Genomic DNA, 18090 nt, shown 5'->3' on the forward strand with positions numbered 1-18090 from the left:
AATACAAAAAATCAAATCAATTTCTATTGTATTGTTCAGCCAAATATTTCCCCAACATATTGCACACACAGAAAGTGTATTTAAATGTCGTTCTTCCTATTTTCAGTTAATATTTTACTTTCTGTATAATTTTTACACTCATTTGTACAAAATAGCTGATAACATAAAGAGACAAGAGGATGAAAAATGCAAATTACAAATATGTAAGGAATTTTGCAAGGAAAAAGAAAGAAAATTCAAGTGGAAAAACCAAGAAAATTCAAATGGAAAATGGAAAATATGAAAATATTGAAGCATATAGCGTGTACCTACAAACATATTGTATTACAATAAACAACACAAATTATTAACTTTAAGTAGACAAAAAACAAAACCAAACAACAAAAAAAGAAAAAAAAAACAGAAAACAAAAAACCAAAAATGCTAAAGGACGTTAACGACGACGTCAATGATGGAAAAAGGATGGAGGTAAAAAACAAAAGAAGAAGAGGCTGCAGAAAAGCAAGAAAAATAAAATAAATTAGACTACAAAACTCAAAAGCTGGCAAAAGAGCAACAACATTTATTCTAAAAACACTAGACAAGCGGATGAGCAAAGGAAAAGGGGGTCGGGGGTGGGGTTGGAGGGCGGAGGATGAAGAGCAGTTGAAGTAGAAAGGGGGAGGAGACGAAGACAAAAAGCGAGCATGTGTTTGTGCCATAAAAGGTTTCTCATTACAATTTTTGGCCAAGGGTCGCATCGTTGCACAAAATTACTTTTTTTCCTCTTGTTTTTGTTGTTGCTGCTGTAGCTGTTGCTACTGCTACTGCTGCTGTTGTCGGTTGTTGTTGTTGTTGCTGTTGTGGTCGTTGTTGTTTTTGGTGCTTCGCGCTCTCAACGCCAGCGGCGCTGTCAGAGCAAGTGGAGAGGGCAGAGTGGAGAGGAGGAGGCGGAGGCTCTGCCTGTGTGTTTGGGGACAAGCCAGCCGCCCAAAGGCCGATTGATATACAACACACAAACACACACACATACACTACCATAGATACACACAAACGCATAGAGATGATGCTGGCTCTGTTTATAGCACACACCTACACGCAGACACACACAGTCAACGCACCAACACACTGTAGGTGTGTGTTTGAGTTCGATTCGATTGAGTTCGGTTCGCGTCGGTTCGGTTTGCACGTGACGCTGTCAAACATGTTCGATGCTCTGCATGCCAGAGTGGTTCGATGCAAAGGATAATACGGTATCCATATCCGACAAGTAAGCAAAAAAAAAAGAAAGATAACAGACAACAGCAGCCAGTGCGTCGGCGCTTCGCCTCGCCACAAAATACGCTCACTCACAACATATACTTACAACACAACACACAACACAATGGGCAGGAAACAGGCAACGACAGCAGCAAAAGCAACAACAACAACAACATCGGCAACTACAAATAAAGTAAAGCCTTGCCTTGCTCTTGCTCTTGCTACTCTACTGCTGCTCTTGGCGTGGCACAATTCGCGGGTGCTGCGCTCACATTTAACCTTACCAAAGGTTACGCGGCGAACGCGCGAGAGTCAGACACGACGATAACACAACGACGTCGCCGTCGATGTCGACGTTGACGCTGACGCTTACGCTGACGTCGAGAACGATGTCGTCCCCGACGATGGCCGACGACAGCTGCTTGGCCGAAGAGCTGACTAGCTGAAGAGGCTATAGAAAGAACTTTTGCCCGTCACAGCTGTCTGTGTAGATATGGAGATGATGATGATGAGCTGATACTTTTACCTTGAGTGCTGGACGCGTGTCGTGTTGACTTTGTTGGTCGTGACACGACCTAATTTCTTTTCTTTTTGACAGCATTGTTCAATAAACAAAGCGTTGCACGCATAAAGTATGCGACATGTGTTGGCAAGATGTGGACACACAGCAATAATAAAGAGAGAGTAATGTGAAGTTCTAAAAATAAAGTAAATGAAACAATTTTGTCAATCAAAAAATATATTCTATAAAATACAAAATTTTAAAGGAACATTTTTCAAGTAAAAAGTTGCTATATTATTTAGTTTTATTAATTTTTATTAAGCTACTTTGGTTAAGTTACTTATTTTGGCATAGTAATTTAAAAAAAAAAAACAAGAAAAATAAACCATTATTTGTTTTTAAGTATATTTTATGCATTGTCTGCATCATAACAATGTTTTTTTTTTAGATTAAAAAATAATTATTATTGGAAAAGTTGAAAAAAAATAGTATTCATTTTTAGAAAATATAAATCCATAAAAATAAAATTTTGTAAAAGAAATTAAACATATTTAATATGTTGCGTATTTATGTTATGTTATTATTTAAAAAAAAATCATTGTTATTTAAAATAGTAGTTTCAAAAAATATTAATATTACTTATTTTGTATAGCCTAATGATGATATACATAAGTATTTATTGGTAATATAAATGTTCCATAAAAAGATTAAAAATAAATTTATATTGCATTGTCCATCTGAGAGGTATGCTGTCACGCGCTCATCTCTAATAGCTACTGTCCTACTGTGTGTTCTGTGTACTGCCTACTGCTTTGCACTGAGCTGCCACTGCCTCCTGTTGGGGCTGCCACTGCAATTGACAGCTGTGACGGGCGGTAACATGTTGATGCGAGTATTGTATCTCAGAGATTTCATCTAATTCGCTTTACGTTACACTTGATTTTCGGCTTGTGTTATTAAAAGACAATCAGATTGGGTATTACGGCCATGTCTCATTGTAAATCTCTTTCAGCTTCGCTTTGCAGCTTCCCACTTGCCCCTCCACTTGACAGCCACTGACAAGCTGTTAAGGCTGCAATCACTGATTTTTGAATAGTCACTGCAATTTGTCTTCTATAAGTACGAGAGTGAGAGAGAGAGAGAGAGAGAGAGAGAGGGAGAGAGTCGTTGTGTGTAAATAAGGTAGTATTGTATTACGCGTAACTAAGAGTATTTAGTTTAAGCACATTTATTTGCTTTGACTATGACAAGTCACGTCTGGGATTAAACATAAGCCGACTAAATAAATCCACGCAGACAAATCAATCACGTTTAGATAAACCAACAAAACTGAGCTCAACAAGACGAAGTTGTCAAAATTGTTCGAGTTTTGTGATGTCGTGTTAATTAATTACTGTCGACAGAAGTGAACTTGGATAATATTTTAGACACTTATGAGGGAAACTTAGCATATGGCAAGCTTCAAAAATTTTTTTTTATAAAATATAATTTAATTTAACATTTAACATTATTATTTTGTTAACGTTGTTTATTATGCTAGCATTAATCATGAAACATAAAATGTTTTGAAGATTTTATTAATACAAATTTAATTACATCAATTAATATACAATTTGTAATATTCAAATTTTTTTTTAAAACAAATTAAAAATGAAATTTTCTTTTATTTTTGAATACCTTATTAAAAATATAAACATGTGTCTTTCTGGTCGTGAAGATTTTTTCATTGTTTTAACTAATATTTACATTTCCTGCTATTAACATCTAAATAAAAAATAAATACAAAACTTTTTAGTACTGAAAACTTTTAAATACCGAATTTTTCATTATATTCAATAAGTTTTTGTTTTCTAGAAATCCTCGAATCTCCAGCTATAGTGTTAATACATAGGAACAAACTGATGCGCATCTCTTCAAAATCATTGCACATCCTGCTGAGTTTTATCTACAATGAAGTTCAACATTTTATTGGTAGCGCCTCAAAGTATGCAACAAAAAATTGATTTACTGCACATAGACTCAAATGACAAAAATGATTCTATCTCCGCCATATCCTTGAACATTTCGGGCGGACTTGTTGCATGCAATTCATGGCATCGAAATCTATCGAATGGCATCAAAAAATTACGGAGTCATCTAAGGATCGCAACACTTAAAAAATTTTGTCTTCAGAGCGAGGAAAAAGTTGCGAAAAACAAAAAATCCTGTCTAACTCTGAACCTAATGAAACAATTTGAATGTCCTTTGGTCAGTCGATGGGACTAACAAAAAGTAACTGTTTGGCACTAAGCCGATCCCTATCCTGGCAAGGACTCCAGAGATATAGCTTATTTTTTGAATATAAATAAGTCCTTATATCTCAGTTGTTTGAAGGACTTTCAAGGATATTGTTATCAATTATGTATGCTTACATTAATACCTAACGATCTGGAAAAGGACATCAAAATAGTCCTTAAAATGGCGGAGTTACAGCACGAAACTCGAATTCAGGACAATTTTTGCATGCCTCCCCCTTGGAAATATTTTCGTCAATTTTTTTGGTTGCATCTTCAAAATCCTGGACTGCCAATCGATAGCGTTGGCCTGTGTGAGCCCAAAAATGTAGGTCCTTTCGAAATCCGCCCAGATCCTGCCGAGTTATAGCTATAATTAATATAGCTATACGCATAACAGCAGCCTCAAAGTATGCAACAAAAAATAAAGAATAAGAAAATTTAAAATAATGTTGATCCTAGCAAGTCAAGTGTATTGCTGTTAATATTTAAAGTTCTATGTCACTCATAATCTCCGTCGTCAGCTGCCGACAAAGAATAAAAAAAAATCTACTTAAAAAAAGAGTAAAGTAAAGTTTTAACATCGAGTTATTTGCGATTAATTTCGGTATTTTATTTGTGCTCTCTCTCTCTCTCATTGAATTGATGTTATTTTCGAGAAATAAACAAAAATTATCATGGACAAATTAAGTGAAGATAAGATGGCAGAGATTTGCAATACGTTTGCCATACTCGACGTCGATGGCAGCGGATCGATAAGCGCCCGCGAACTGAAAGGAATGATGAGTGTGTTTGGTTACGAGAACAGCGAAGAGGACATCCAACGCATGATCGATGTGGTGGACACCGATGGCAGTGGCAAACTGAACTGTGCCAAGTTCTGTGCCGCCTTGCTGTGGAAGAGCACGCCCGAAGAGTGCAATCAACGGAACGCTGGCACCCAAACCAATTGCAAGGATGTGCCAAAAGATGTTCCATGATGATGAATACGTTAAATTCCGTTTATGTATTTTTAACGATTTTACAAATTTTCACAAGTTGTTGATTTGAGGTTGCGAATATTGTATTAAATTTATAGCCAAGTTATTAGAAAATTGCGAGTGTTTAGTTTCAGGTTATTGGCAGTCGGAATATTGAGGTTAGGTACGTAAGCAAAGATTCGGCGATATCTTGTCTTTTGATAAAACAAAATGTTGGTGTTTATTTCAGCTCAAAGGTTTTTGATGAATACAAAAAAAATATATATAAGATATTGTACAATATGTTAATGTTGTTTGTTATTCATTTAGTTGTTATTTTTTCGGTTTTTTTTCTTTTTTCATTTCTCAATCTGCTGCATGACATTTGTTTTGTTTTTTTATTTGTTGCTGTTATTGTTATATTTGTTTGTTTGTTGTGTGTATAATCAATACATACATAATAATAGTACATAAATGTTGGTTTCTTTTCACATTATTTGTTGTTAATTACCGTTCCCCATTCCCGCCCCAAAAACTAAGTGTTACCAGTTATCAATTATGTATATATATATATAGTATTTGTTGTGGTTTTCTTTTCTTTTTTTTTTAATTTCATTTCTGTATATTTTTGTTATATTTATATATGTATATTATAATTATCTAGTTTTTCCACAGTGCTTTCTGCTCGTGCAGTTTCATTCTCTGTTGAATTTATTTGTTGTAATATAATTTTTATTTTTAATTTTTTAAGTACGTGCGCACAGGAAATAACAATTTATCGGTTATTAGAATGTGGAAATGTAGGCCACACGGTGTGCTGAGCTTTTTTTAAAATAGCAATTGCAATTGCAAATTGCATTTTGCATGTATCTATATGTGTGTGTTTGAGTGTCTGTGTGTGTTTGAGTGTCTGTGTGTGTGTGTGTGTGTGTGTAAGGGCAGTCGCCAGCCTTCCATTGTGTGACGTCACAATGTGCAGCCTGCCGTTTAAGAGCCTTCTTAGTTGGATACAAACCCAAAAAAAAAAAATTCATACGAGCTTAATACATATTACACATACATACATATATAACAAAAATTAAGTTTCATCTATATATATATATATAAGAATTGTAATAATAATAATAACTATGCGCTAAGCAAGCGCTGAATCGATCGATATACCATTGACTCTTTTATTATCGATCAGCTCTCTGCTCTTGACTTTTCTTTTTTCTTTCTGAAAAATGCTAAGCTTGAAATAAATGCGCTGCGTTTTTTTTTCTTTAGTTTTTTTTTTCGTTTTTTTGCTAAGTATACACAATTTTGTTTTTTGTCACATTCATGTTGTGTTTGTTGTTGTTGTTGCTGTTGTCTTGTTAATTGTTGCAATTTACAATTGTAGTGTAGTGGCTATATAATGTATTATTATTATTATGTGGCTTGACGCTTTCAAATGACTTTATTGTCTTATATTAAAACTGAATTGTTGTCTTTTACACAGAACGGTTTACACACACGGAAAATAAAGGCAAAAAATCATAATAACCATAATAATAGCATATAATATTAATAATAATAGTAGTTGTAGTTGTTGTTAAAGCAGTAATAGTAGAATATTAAATAAGAATTGCAGATACTAATAAAAAAGATAAACAATAGTTTTGACAAGAACAAATAAAGAACTGTAGATAGAGCTTTTACACGTACACACACATGTAGAAATTATAAATATATAATTGGTACTAGAGTAAAAAAAAAAATGGTTTTCAAATCGCATTATACTCATCATTCAGGTTCACACATTCCCATAGTATATTCGCATTTAATCAATTGAAGATGGCTCAATTAACGGAGGCAGAAGAGCAGTCTGAAGATGTTGTTTGAGTTTGTTGAATGAGAAGAGAATTATATCCTTGGTGACAAGTGAAGAAATGAACTTCGTAGGTTGTAGCTGCTGTTGCTGCGGCTGCTTTCTTATCCTGTGTGTGAATAAATGGGCGCGATTGTGTGTGTGTTGTATGTGTGTGCTTGTGGTTCACTGTGTTAACTTATTTTACAATATATATATGCGTGTGGCAACCTCTCTGTATTTAGCTGTGCTCTACTCTGTCACTGTGTGTGTGTGTGTGGGTGTCTGCGTGTTTTTGTGTGTGTGTGTGTGTGTGGTCTTTAAGCTAACACACTTGCGATAATACACGTTGCTTATTCAATAGGCGGCTGCTGATCCGGAAAACCGCTAACCTCCGTCTGCTCCACCAGCTGCTGGCCATCGAGCGTGTATTGAATGCGCAAACGCATGCGCAGTACCGCCTTAAAAAGTGAAGAAAAAGTTAGTTAAGCTAAAAAAAGCTGAAATGCATTGTCAAGCTTACATTCGATGTGGCAACGACGCGCATTTCCTGCGTTATAACGCCACCCGGCGGCAGCACCGAACCCGATGGCGGCAGCATTTGCAGCTCGAAACTCTTCTGCACCGCCGCCTGCAAAGTGCAAAAATTATAAATGAATATAAATGCATTTAAATAAGTGTAATTGCATCACTTGCCTTTAGCAAATACTGCTCCAATGTATTGTCTGAGCTATTTGTGGTTGTCATAAATATCTTCATGCAATCGCTGCCCCTCAACGGCACCAACTGCACCAGCAGTCCATTCTTGTCCAGGGCCGTCAGCTTTGGACCCTGCGGAGGCTAAAGCAAATACACAGCATTAATATAAGAAGATTTATAAATATGATATTCGACAAATGTTTACCACTGTCACATTGTTGGTTGCCGTCGTTGTGGCATTCAGTTCGCCGAGCAAATTATCGCCACCGAGCGACGGCAGCACAGCATTATTAGCCGGCGCACCGAGGCCGCCCAACATGCTGGCCAAATCGTTGCCATTTGTGGGTATGCTGCTGGCCATGGCATCGATGGCACCAAGACCAACGCCGCTGCCGACGCCACCGCCACCGCCACCACCAAAGCCCATATTTAAATCGATGCCACGCAGGTTCATCATATTGTTGACATTGCCCAGATCCGTGGTGCCCATAACGGACGTTGTTGTCGATGGTGTCGACATGTCCAGATCGAGCAAATCGAGTAGATCCTGATTGTTGGTGGACGGCGTCTCATTGTTGGCATTGCGTGTATTCTTTTTATGCACCGCATTTGATAGATCTGTGGCCATGGCCAAATCGCTTGGGCCACCCGCCGACAGATCTGTACTGCCCAACAAATCCAATAGAATGTTCTACAATAAAGAGATATTAGCAAGTGAATTGATATTCAAATTTAACTCAACTGCTTACCGTATTGTCACCCATGGTATTCATATTGCTTTCGATTAACGGATGTGCGCCACTGCCGCCAATCTCGATGCCATTCTCGATGACATCGGGACTGTTGTCATCGAAGGAGCCGCCGCTTTCGCCATTCTGCGAACTGATGCGACTGATCTGCATGGCGGGCATCTTCTCCAGCAGCGGTGGGCGCAAATGCTTATAGCTGCCAAAGAGTTGCGTAAACTCAACGCCACGCTGCTGCAGATCCACATTCAGATGGCTGCCAAACGAGGTAATCAATGCCTGGATTTCTCTGCAACAACACAAATAAGTAACATAATTAATATAAAGTTGAAAGCAGTGAAAGAATTAGGATCACTTACTCCACGCATTGCTGGAGGCGCGTGCTCAGCTTGGCCAAGGAGACGAGCGCATATTGCTTGCTTGTGGTCGACACTTGAGCAGAGGTTAAAAACTTATGATACACAGCGATCAGATCGCTCTCCGTGGGACGTTCAAACTCTGTACGCAATTAAAAAATAGAATTCAATTTAAATATATAGCAAAATTTTAATTCAAATGTTATTGGCACCTAAAATGATGCCACTGATTGATTTAACTGCTTTTTTCGTTTATCAAAAGAATCAGTTTAAAGCGCAAAAGCTGTTAAGCTTCAAAAAAATGCAATACGACTTTTGAGATTACAAAACTGAACATTGCAGATAATTGCATAATTTTGTTGTATACAGAACGAGGGTGCATTTATCAACATATATCGTATATAATGTAAACTTCTGACTTACCATCCTCATTGGCGCCATACATAAACAGATCACCGTATTCGCCTATGGCCCAAACGGCAACCTGCAGCAGCGGCTGCTTATCCTCACAATGATTGGCCACCTGCAGCGATTCCCAGAAGCGATTCGTGATATATGTTTGCTCTGGCACCGGACTGCTCGACACCAGCTGGATGGTGGATGAGACAACATCGTCGCGCACATAATTGCCAGCGGCTATCAGCACACTCAACTGGGTGTCCAGATGCCAACGTGAATTCGGCGAATAACGTTCGGCGGCCAAGATCATGCCCGAGCTGCATTGGGCCTTGAATTCGGCGTCGGCCTTCTCGAGGAACAGCAGCAGCTCCTTGGTCATTGTACGTATGTTTTGTGCATTGATCAGTGCAAACGATAGTTCCATTGCCCGGCGTCGTATCGAGACATCCGGATCCTTGAGGCACTCCAAAATGGTTGTACGATGCCGTTGCACAGCCGATGTGTCCGCGTGCACCGTTCGCAGCAGTGTGTTGAGGGCCACATAACGGATGTTCTTGTCCGAGTTGAGTAGAAAGCGGCCCAGAATGTTCACAGCCAGCACACGCAGACCGCCCTCCGAGCTGTAACAGAAGAGTGCAAATTATATATATGTAATAAAAGTAATTAAAATACTTGGTAAAGATATAGGAAATTATACTTAGTTATGTTACACAATTTAATCAGAGCGCTAAAAAGCTACAAACTAGCATGACAATAAATAAAGAAGACAACTGATAAAAAAAAACAATAATTGAGAGTGATTGATTGTCAGATAGCTCTTATCTTTTTCCCTATTTGAAAATATTAACATCTTAATAACATTACGTCTAACTGAACTGGAAACATTAACATTGCAGCCTTATATTAAAACTGTTCACTCAACAAATAGCTCACATGTTATATAACAACTTATGAAAACTTAAATTGAAATGTTAAATTTGGAATTGGTAACTTTCTATGTCATTTTTAAGTCAATTTGTGGGTAGTGCACTAATTTTGAAATGCAAAAGGCTGCGTTTAACATAGACAAGCATTGCCAGATAGTTTTATGACGTTAGCTTTCATAGTCTTTGAGATAAAGGTGTTTAAATGAACGGACAGACAGACAGACGGATATGAATACATTGATTTAATGTATAAGAATATGGTTTTAGAGTATATAATATTTAGAATATATAATCGAACATAAATTTCCTTCGGTCATAAAGTAAGAACACTTACGCTTTTGTCAGTAAAGAAATAAATTGAAATATCTTAACAAAAGATAAACTTACCGTATATCCATAATGGAGAGCACCGTCTCATAGAGAATGGTGTTGCCCACATTTTTGCTGGTCTCCGTGTTCGTGGCCACCTGCGCCAATATATCGTTCATCGCCTCGGAGGCATCCGGATCATTGTGACCGAGAATGCGCAACAAGCGAAGGATTTTCACCTGCAGGAACGGATCGCTGACGCCGCTGACATCGTGCTCCGGCGAATAGCCGCCCAGGATGAGGCTCTTCAGGATGCGCACCAGATTCGGCACGATCTGCACCATAAGTGAAAGCGGAGAGAGAGAAAGCAGAACGTATTAAATGTGCAAATTGGACAAACAAATAAGTGCATTAAAAGTGGGAAAAAAGAGAAAGAGAGAGAGAGACAGGGAAATATAAAGATAGTGTGTGGAAAAGAGTTGGCAAATCTAAAAAGTGTGTCGTGTAATTTGTGTGCGTGTGTGCGAGTGCAACAGCGCTAGTCTGTGCAAGTGTGCAAGAGCGAGTAGGAAGATACTCAGAGAAATATTGCAGCAAATTATTTAACTAAAATAATTGAGGGAAAAACGGTAAAATAAATATAAGCCAACAAGGGGGTGAAATATTATATTACGAAAAAAAAAAATACAAAAAGAACAACAGTAAACAACAACAAGAACTAGAACAACAACAACAACGATAATAATATTGACAATTAAGAGGGGAAATACGAATATTATTTGTTAATAAAGGCACAAATCGCAATCATACCTCTCGATTTCCGCTATCCTGGCAAGCAAATTACAACAAATTTCATTTTGTGTTTTGCGCGGTTTTCGATCAAAAACAAACAAGCGTTAATTTTGTAAGTAGAATACAAAATATGTGTGTGTTTGGTTTGTCGTTTTGTCAAAATGGTTTCAATTAATGTGTTTACAAAGCGATAAAAACAATAATACAATTAAACGAAGACAAATTGTGGGACAATAACAAATATACGAGTAGATGGATGATCAGTTTTGGTTTTGGTTTGACCAAAAGGGGAGCAACGAAAAAGATGAATTCACAATATTCAATATACATCATATATATAGAAGTAATAGTAAAATATATGTATATAGAAAGTATACAACAAGTAATAATAACGAGATACATTAGGCTGCCCAAAAACGTTTCGAGATGGGTTTTTTCATTTTGTTTTTGGTTTGGTGAATTCAATGAGAGGATCGCAAAACCACGCTGGTTGCTAGCTGTTGAAGCTGTTTTATTTTTTTTAGTATTTTTTTCTCTTTTTTTTTGTTTTTGTTATTTGTTGTCTCTCTTTGCCTGCCTTGGGTCCCCGTCCAGAGCCGTCACGTCCAGCAAACTTACCTTTTTGAAATGCATCAACGTATCCGAGCTGTTCTCGCACATTTCCGTAATCAGCGTAACGCCGGTTATCAGTATGCCTATAAAATTGGGAGTGTTCAATTAACTATTGTTGAAATTCATATATATTCTCTATGTCATACCGTGATTCTTCTCGCTGAGCAGCGAACGTGTCGCTGGCAAAAATATCTCCATCAGCTCGGGCACACGTCGAATGACACGGAATGCACAAAGTGTCGCCTTTTTGCGTATGTACGTATTGGGCGATTTCATCAATCGCTCCACCTCGCTGGCCAGATCACGCGCCATCTCCGGCGATGCAATCGCTCCCAGCGTACACAGCGCCAGTCCAACCACAAACTGTGTCGAGCTGTTCAGATCACTGCAAATGAAACGATAGATTAATCAAGTTGTTAAACCACAAATTCCAATAACAAATCATTTAAATGGTATGCTTATAATAAGGTAGTAACGTAGTAAGATATTAACATAAGGTAGTAAGTAGTAAGATGGTAAAGTATTATATCAAGATACTAAAGTAGCAAAATGCTAAGGTAAGTAGTACGTAGTAAGTTGCAAGGTAGTAAGATACTAAGATACTAAGGTAAGGTAGTACGATATTAATAAAGAAGTAATAAAGTAATCCAAATAGCTGTATAAATTATTCAACTTGTGTTAAAACATTAGGCTTCCAGTTTACATTGCACTACAAATATCTAGTTACTTTAGAGCCCATTTAGATGACAATTAATCTGTGGTTTAGCATAAGAATACATTGCTTAAAGTTTCGGTGTTTTCATGTTTCTAACACTCATTTAAAGATCTTTGCTCTATCTCCTCGCTTAGTTTTTGCATTAATTTACAATTGAAGCCAAAGCTGAACTGAAGCTAAGCTTAACTTAATACTATATCAATAAATTCCATTAGCTCACTTTTTCAAGCAGTTCGTGATCAGCAAGTGGACATCCTGACGTTCGTCCAGCAGCAACATGGCGCCCAAGTAGCCAATTCGTTTATCTGTGAAACGCGTGCTCGCCGTCAGCTTGAGGCACTCGAGTTGGCCAAAATGCGCCGGATAGCCAAGCATGTGTATGTACAGCAGCTTAGCAATGTTCCGACAACTAAAGAGAGCGAGTAAAAGAGTCAAAGGTTAATATTGCATGCATAGTGAAAGACAATTTCAAAAAAAAAAAGAGAGACTGTGCTCACCGCCAGACGGAGTCCTCCTCACGGAATGTGCTGCGTATGTAGGCGCACTCTTTGTTCACCACAGCTCGCTCCTCGGCTGCCGTTCGGGCAGCTCGTATTTGCCGTATAAGATCACGCAGTCGTGTGGGCGTCGGCATTCTCACTGTACATCAACAGCAACAACGAATGAAAGAAAGAGAACGAAGTGCGCACACGCGTAGGCGAAGGCAATTCAAGTTGGATGATTAGTTGGTTGGCAACAAACGCCATGTAGGCAAATGCATTTAGGTTGGCAACGCGTACAAGTAGGCAAAGGCATGGCAATGCAAAAAGGCATTTCCAATTGGATGCTTGCTTGAATTGGTTGGCAACACATTTCTATTTTGCATACCTCGTTCGACGGCCTCTGTGAATGCCTGCCGTATGGTGGCCATATTGAAGGCTGGATTGAATCTGTAGAGTATTAAAGAGTCAACATTAGTATAGTGAATATTTTGGGCATATGCAGTGAACACTCCCGTTTTCACTGTATTTATTTGAGGCATTTACCCATGCTCGGAATTCATTGTGAGGCGATGCTACTGCTCTACTGCGCTGCTGCGGCGGCCGCACTTTGTAGCACTTTGGTAGTGGCAAGCAGACGAAACTGCTGATGGTGTTTGTTTGATTTTTTGTTGCTGTTGTCGTTTTCTTGTTCAACTCTTTATCTTTGCACTTTTTCTTCCTCTGCCGTTGCTGCTGCTTCTTCTTCTTCTTGCCGGCCTATGCTTTCACACACGCAAACACCTTTAGTTGTTGCTGTTGTTACAGCTGCGTTGCGATCGCAGCAACAGTAACAACAACATTGACAGCCGGCCGCTATTTGCTTGCAATTTTTGGTCTCTCTTTTCTTGTGCTCTCCCACACACACGCACACACACACACACATGCACATGCATACGCATACACTGAGCTGCACTTGCAAAACTTTTAACACTGCAATATGAACTTTAGCTGCTAACTAGCTACCTCTCGCTCACGCTCTCTCTCTCTCTATGCTGCTCACTCTTGATATCGGACGGTGATGCTGGGCTTCTTTATGTTATTACTAACACACACAAGCACGCACAAACAATATCAGCACAATCAACACAGTGCTGCTGCTGACTGCGCTAGTTATGAAACGTTTACATACAAAAATACATATGTATGTATTTAGGAATGTGTGCGTAAGCTGAGGCTTAAAACAAATATACAGTTACATATATGGATGTGCGTACATATGATCTGTCGCCGTTCAATGCAAACAAAAAAGCTCTAAGCTTACACACGCATACATAGATTTGTACTTTATGCATGGGCAATGAAGTACCTTTTAGATGGGCATACACATATGTAAGTATGTGTCCATATGTACATATGTAGTTGGCCAGTGCTGGCCAACGAAGCGCAGCGCAACGCAACGCAAAGGCAGCAAAAAGTAGGCTAGGCTGTGTAGGGTGTTAATTAAGACGACAAAAAAATAAAAAGAAATGGCAGGCTCACACTCAAAGAATGCAAAACACAGTTTTGTTTGCTGCCCCTATGCTGATGAAATGATTAATTCAGTTGTGTGAATAATACGAAAACCGCACTTGAAGCATGAGCCAAGGTAGACGACGATTAGCGCGCATTGAGTTGACAGCAACTCACACAGTCACACACACACACTACAGCACGCACACATATGTAGAGAAAGAGAGGCGTATTAAAATCCAATTGGAATTTGTAGCATAACTGCTAATTAATTGTATAGATCCTGCAAACGCTATTATTTGTTTGCTAGCAGCACCACAACACAACGTGAATTATTGCAATCGCAATTGCCACATCAAATTAACTCTTTAAAAAACTTGATCACACTTTTTGGTTTTGGTTTAAAGAGGCCCGAACGGCAGTCACACAGTTTGGTTACAAAGTCAGTCACCAGTCATGGCTAAAAACCAAAACAGCTGCCGTCATTCGTGCGTTGTTTTTCTTATCGATACTCTCGATATCGATATGCACGGCACTTTTTTTTATATCGAGTGCATTGCATGCGTTGCAAAAACACATATATATTTGTTGTATGTATGTATTTGCATAAAATCACAGTGAGAAACACGTATGCGTCGTTTTGTTCCATTCACAACCCCATATGCCACTTGTAACTTAACACGTATTTATTTTTGCAAAAATATTGCATTACTCTTTTCGGGTTAATGTGATTTCATTGGAAAGCCCAAGTTACATAGACACATCAAAAGAGACACACACACACACATATATATACACTTGTCACACGCACACAACAACACAGCAATGAGCGTTAAGCGTATGCTGCTTTTTGGTCACAAGGAAAACGAAACATTTAATTAATTTGTGTGTGTGCGTGCGTTTTAATGGCTTTTCATAGTTTGCATGCACTAAATGTATACGTTTTTATTTTATTGGGTTTTATTAGCAACCTGGCCGCCTTCAAAACTTCTAAAAAATGCAAATTTTAACAACGCGACAAAAATGCTCCGTCCACACAAATGTTGACGATGGATGGATGAGCGCAACAGTAGTAGTAGTAGTATTTTGTAGTAGTAGTTGTCTTGTGTGTAGCCCAACAGCAGTGAGAGCGAGAGAGCGCTAGCGCGCTCAAGCGGTTGACATTTCGTATTTTTGACAGTAGCAGCAACAGCAGTGCTGTGTTATCGTCAACTATCGATATGCCTGCCGGCCGATGTAATCGCAAGGTATCGCAAAGGAACGCATCGCTCACAAGAATATAACGTCATTTTTGTATTTAAAAACTGAAAACTAACCTGCGATTGTTTTCCGGTGGCAAAACACTCCAATCCTGCTCGTAATAGGGATACATGACGATGATAGCGGCGTATTTTTTGTTGTTTTTCGTAAATACACTCACACACTCGAAAATAAATAAAACTCTTTCACTCCACACGTTGGTGGTATAATATCAATGATAAGCGACTACGACGACGACAGTGTGCTCCACATTCGTGTGTAGGTGTTATCTAATGTACATTTATATGTAATTACGATTTCAATCCCTCCCCCCAAAAAACACACACAGACACACGCGCTCTTTTGCTTTCCTTTTTTGTTTTTCCTCGTTTTTCTGGATGATGCATCGATACCGAACGCTAACAAGAGTCGAAGATCGTTATAAAGAAACAGCACCGATCATAGAGTTCATTATAAATATGACTGTTAAGGCGCCCTGATCTGCGGTTATTGCACACATGAGAGACGATATTACAAATATGTTGACTTGTATTATAATATAGTAAAATATAGTGTTGTATGTGGTCGCCACAATCCGTGCGGTTGTGCCACTAACAGAAGACTAACTGACTGACTGAACATTATTATATATGGGGTGGCATTCATTCCCATTCATCGACATCGCGGACATGGGGCTGGCTGCAGTTGAGCTGCAGATAGACCTAGAGGTAGTATAGTAGTTATCACACAACAACTAGACGCTCTCATATTGCTTTTGCCATGTCAGGCATACCAAAAGCCACTCGCACTAACTTATCTCGCTTTTTTAGCTCAGCTCTGATAAGAAACAGGTAAGCAAAGCACGATAGTTGAGCGTACTCGACTCTCTATCACTGAGTCATAAAATGTTAGTTAAACAATTTACCATTTTAAAATAGTGAGCGAATTACAAACAATGGCTGAGTATTCAAGGCTTCTAGCTGTTTGACTAGACGGAAAGAAAAGCAGATAGTAAGTTTTGAAAGTTATTTACAGATGTTGCTTAATTAATGTCTCCTGCTGGCACACAAGCTTATAATACCCAGTCAGTTGCTGAGAGGGAGCGGGTATAACAATCGTGAGAACGCCACACGGCAAATTCATTTGGTTTTCGGATAAGCAAACGGCGTCATCGACTGTGCTGATAAGCTAGCAATAGCGTTGGGTGAAAGTCAATTCTTGAAAATGTATATAATATACAGTACATCTATTATCCTTGTTGAGCTATATAAATATATGAAATGTATTTGATACATGTTTAAACGCTATGTTCTATGTTCTGTACACGTTCCTCTCTATCTCTCTGTTTCGCTCTGGAATCATTCGTTGGCCTGTGTTTTTCCTCTCCTCTATAAGCATTAGCTTCTCTCTAGTCGTTTACACGCGGCGGACGCACTACAGCATGTCGTTTGATGGCCTCCACCAGCCATTTGATGCCCTCGTCGACGCCTTCGCCTGTGAGCGCTGAGACGGGAATTGTAAGACAATCACGACGTCCAATTAAGGTGCCAGCTTGCTGAAAGACGGGCTTAATCTCCCGCACGCCCATTACATCGGGTAGGTCCTGTTTGTTGGCCAATATCAACAGCGGCACGCCCGACAACAGCTCGTTCTTAATCATTTTATCTGCCAAACGGAAACATGAACATGAAACATCATTAAGATAATCGACTTTAAAGACATACCAAAGATCACTTTGCTTTCGTCCATGCGTTCGCGATCATTGGAGTCGATCACATAGATGACGCCATGTGATTCTTGATAGTATTTGTCCCATAGTGATTGCAGCTCCTGTTGTCCACCCAAGTCCCAGAAATTGAGTCGCACGCTCTGCACATCGATGGTGCCTATGTTGAGGCCGACTGTTGTCGTTATCTTGGCCGGATTGAGGCCTTTGTAGTTCTTTGTAAACTTGGTCTTGGCTGCCTCCAGATAGGTCTGCATTTTTTTTTTTAATTACATTCGAACTTTAAACGTGTCCCACACAAGTTGTTATCGCTTTATTTTTTTACTTACCGTTTTGCCTGCATTGTCAAGGCCCAGAATAACCACGCAATATTCATCTTTTTGTGTGAGATGCTTGTAGAAGCCATGCATTAATGTGTACATTGTATTTATTTATAATCTATAAGCTAAGCTAGCAAATATTGCATTTAAATTAAATTCACAACACAAAATACAAACAAGAGACTGGACAGTAAAGAATTTTGAGATTTCGTTATAGTTGGATGCTTTATGCTTTGGTTTCTACTATGTCGGCATAGCAGAGAGACTATGTATTTTGCATTTGTTTTTGTTTCTTAACAGCAATAATAATGTGTTGTAATTTAGCATTTCTTGTTAACAACTGCGTTTGCTGGCAAATTTCACTCGTCGTTATCGTTGTCATCGATTTATCGATAGGCAACCGGTGGTGATTCAATTGGTAGCAACAGCTGTTTATGCGCCACTGGCAACGCCATGCACTTTGTTTACATTTTTATT

At 38.7% G+C, this 18090-nt stretch overlaps 2 protein-coding genes across 6 annotated transcripts; both read right to left on the bottom strand.

The window, feature by feature from the left end:
* Window positions 1-5357: 5357 nt before the first annotated feature.
* On the bottom strand, window positions 5358-15773 carry LOC133849526 (AP-1 complex subunit gamma-1). Of its 5 annotated transcripts, XM_062285674.1 has the most exons (16): window positions 15300-15438; window positions 13384-13596; window positions 13226-13287; window positions 12856-12997; window positions 12579-12767; window positions 11790-12028; window positions 11650-11726; window positions 11050-11067; window positions 10318-10574; window positions 9029-9624; window positions 8609-8747; window positions 8253-8538; window positions 7709-8194; window positions 7501-7644; window positions 7328-7435; window positions 5358-7265 (listed from the first exon to the last, which is right to left on the bottom strand). In XM_062285674.1, the coding sequence occupies exons 2-16, from the start codon at window positions 13398-13400 to the stop codon at window positions 7158-7160; spliced, it is 2868 nt and encodes a 955-aa protein (XP_062141658.1). In that variant the 5' UTR covers window positions 13401-13596; window positions 15300-15438; the 3' UTR covers window positions 5358-7157. The 5 variants fall into 5 exon arrangements, with proteins under 5 accessions (XP_062141658.1, XP_062141655.1, XP_062141657.1 ...); XM_062285671.1 differs by lacking the exons at window positions 13384-13596; window positions 15300-15438 and adding an exon at window positions 15645-15773; XM_062285673.1 differs by lacking the exon at window positions 15300-15438 and having other exon boundaries at window positions 13384-13962.
* A 1019-nt stretch (window positions 15774-16792) lies between these two features.
* LOC133849528 (ADP-ribosylation factor-related protein 1) lies at window positions 16793-17993 on the bottom strand. Its single transcript, XM_062285679.1, has 3 exons — window positions 17623-17993; window positions 17292-17544; window positions 16793-17232 (listed from the first exon to the last, which is right to left on the bottom strand). Exons 1-3 carry the CDS (start codon window positions 17713-17715, stop codon window positions 16976-16978), a joined length of 603 nt encoding a protein of 200 aa, XP_062141663.1. The 5' UTR covers window positions 17716-17993; the 3' UTR covers window positions 16793-16975.
* Window positions 17994-18090: the final 97 nt, after the last annotated feature.

This window comes from Drosophila sulfurigaster, chromosome X, assembly GCF_023558435.1.
Source record: "Drosophila sulfurigaster albostrigata strain 15112-1811.04 chromosome X, ASM2355843v2, whole genome shotgun sequence".
NCBI lineage: Eukaryota > Metazoa > Arthropoda > Insecta > Diptera > Drosophilidae > Drosophila > Drosophila sulfurigaster.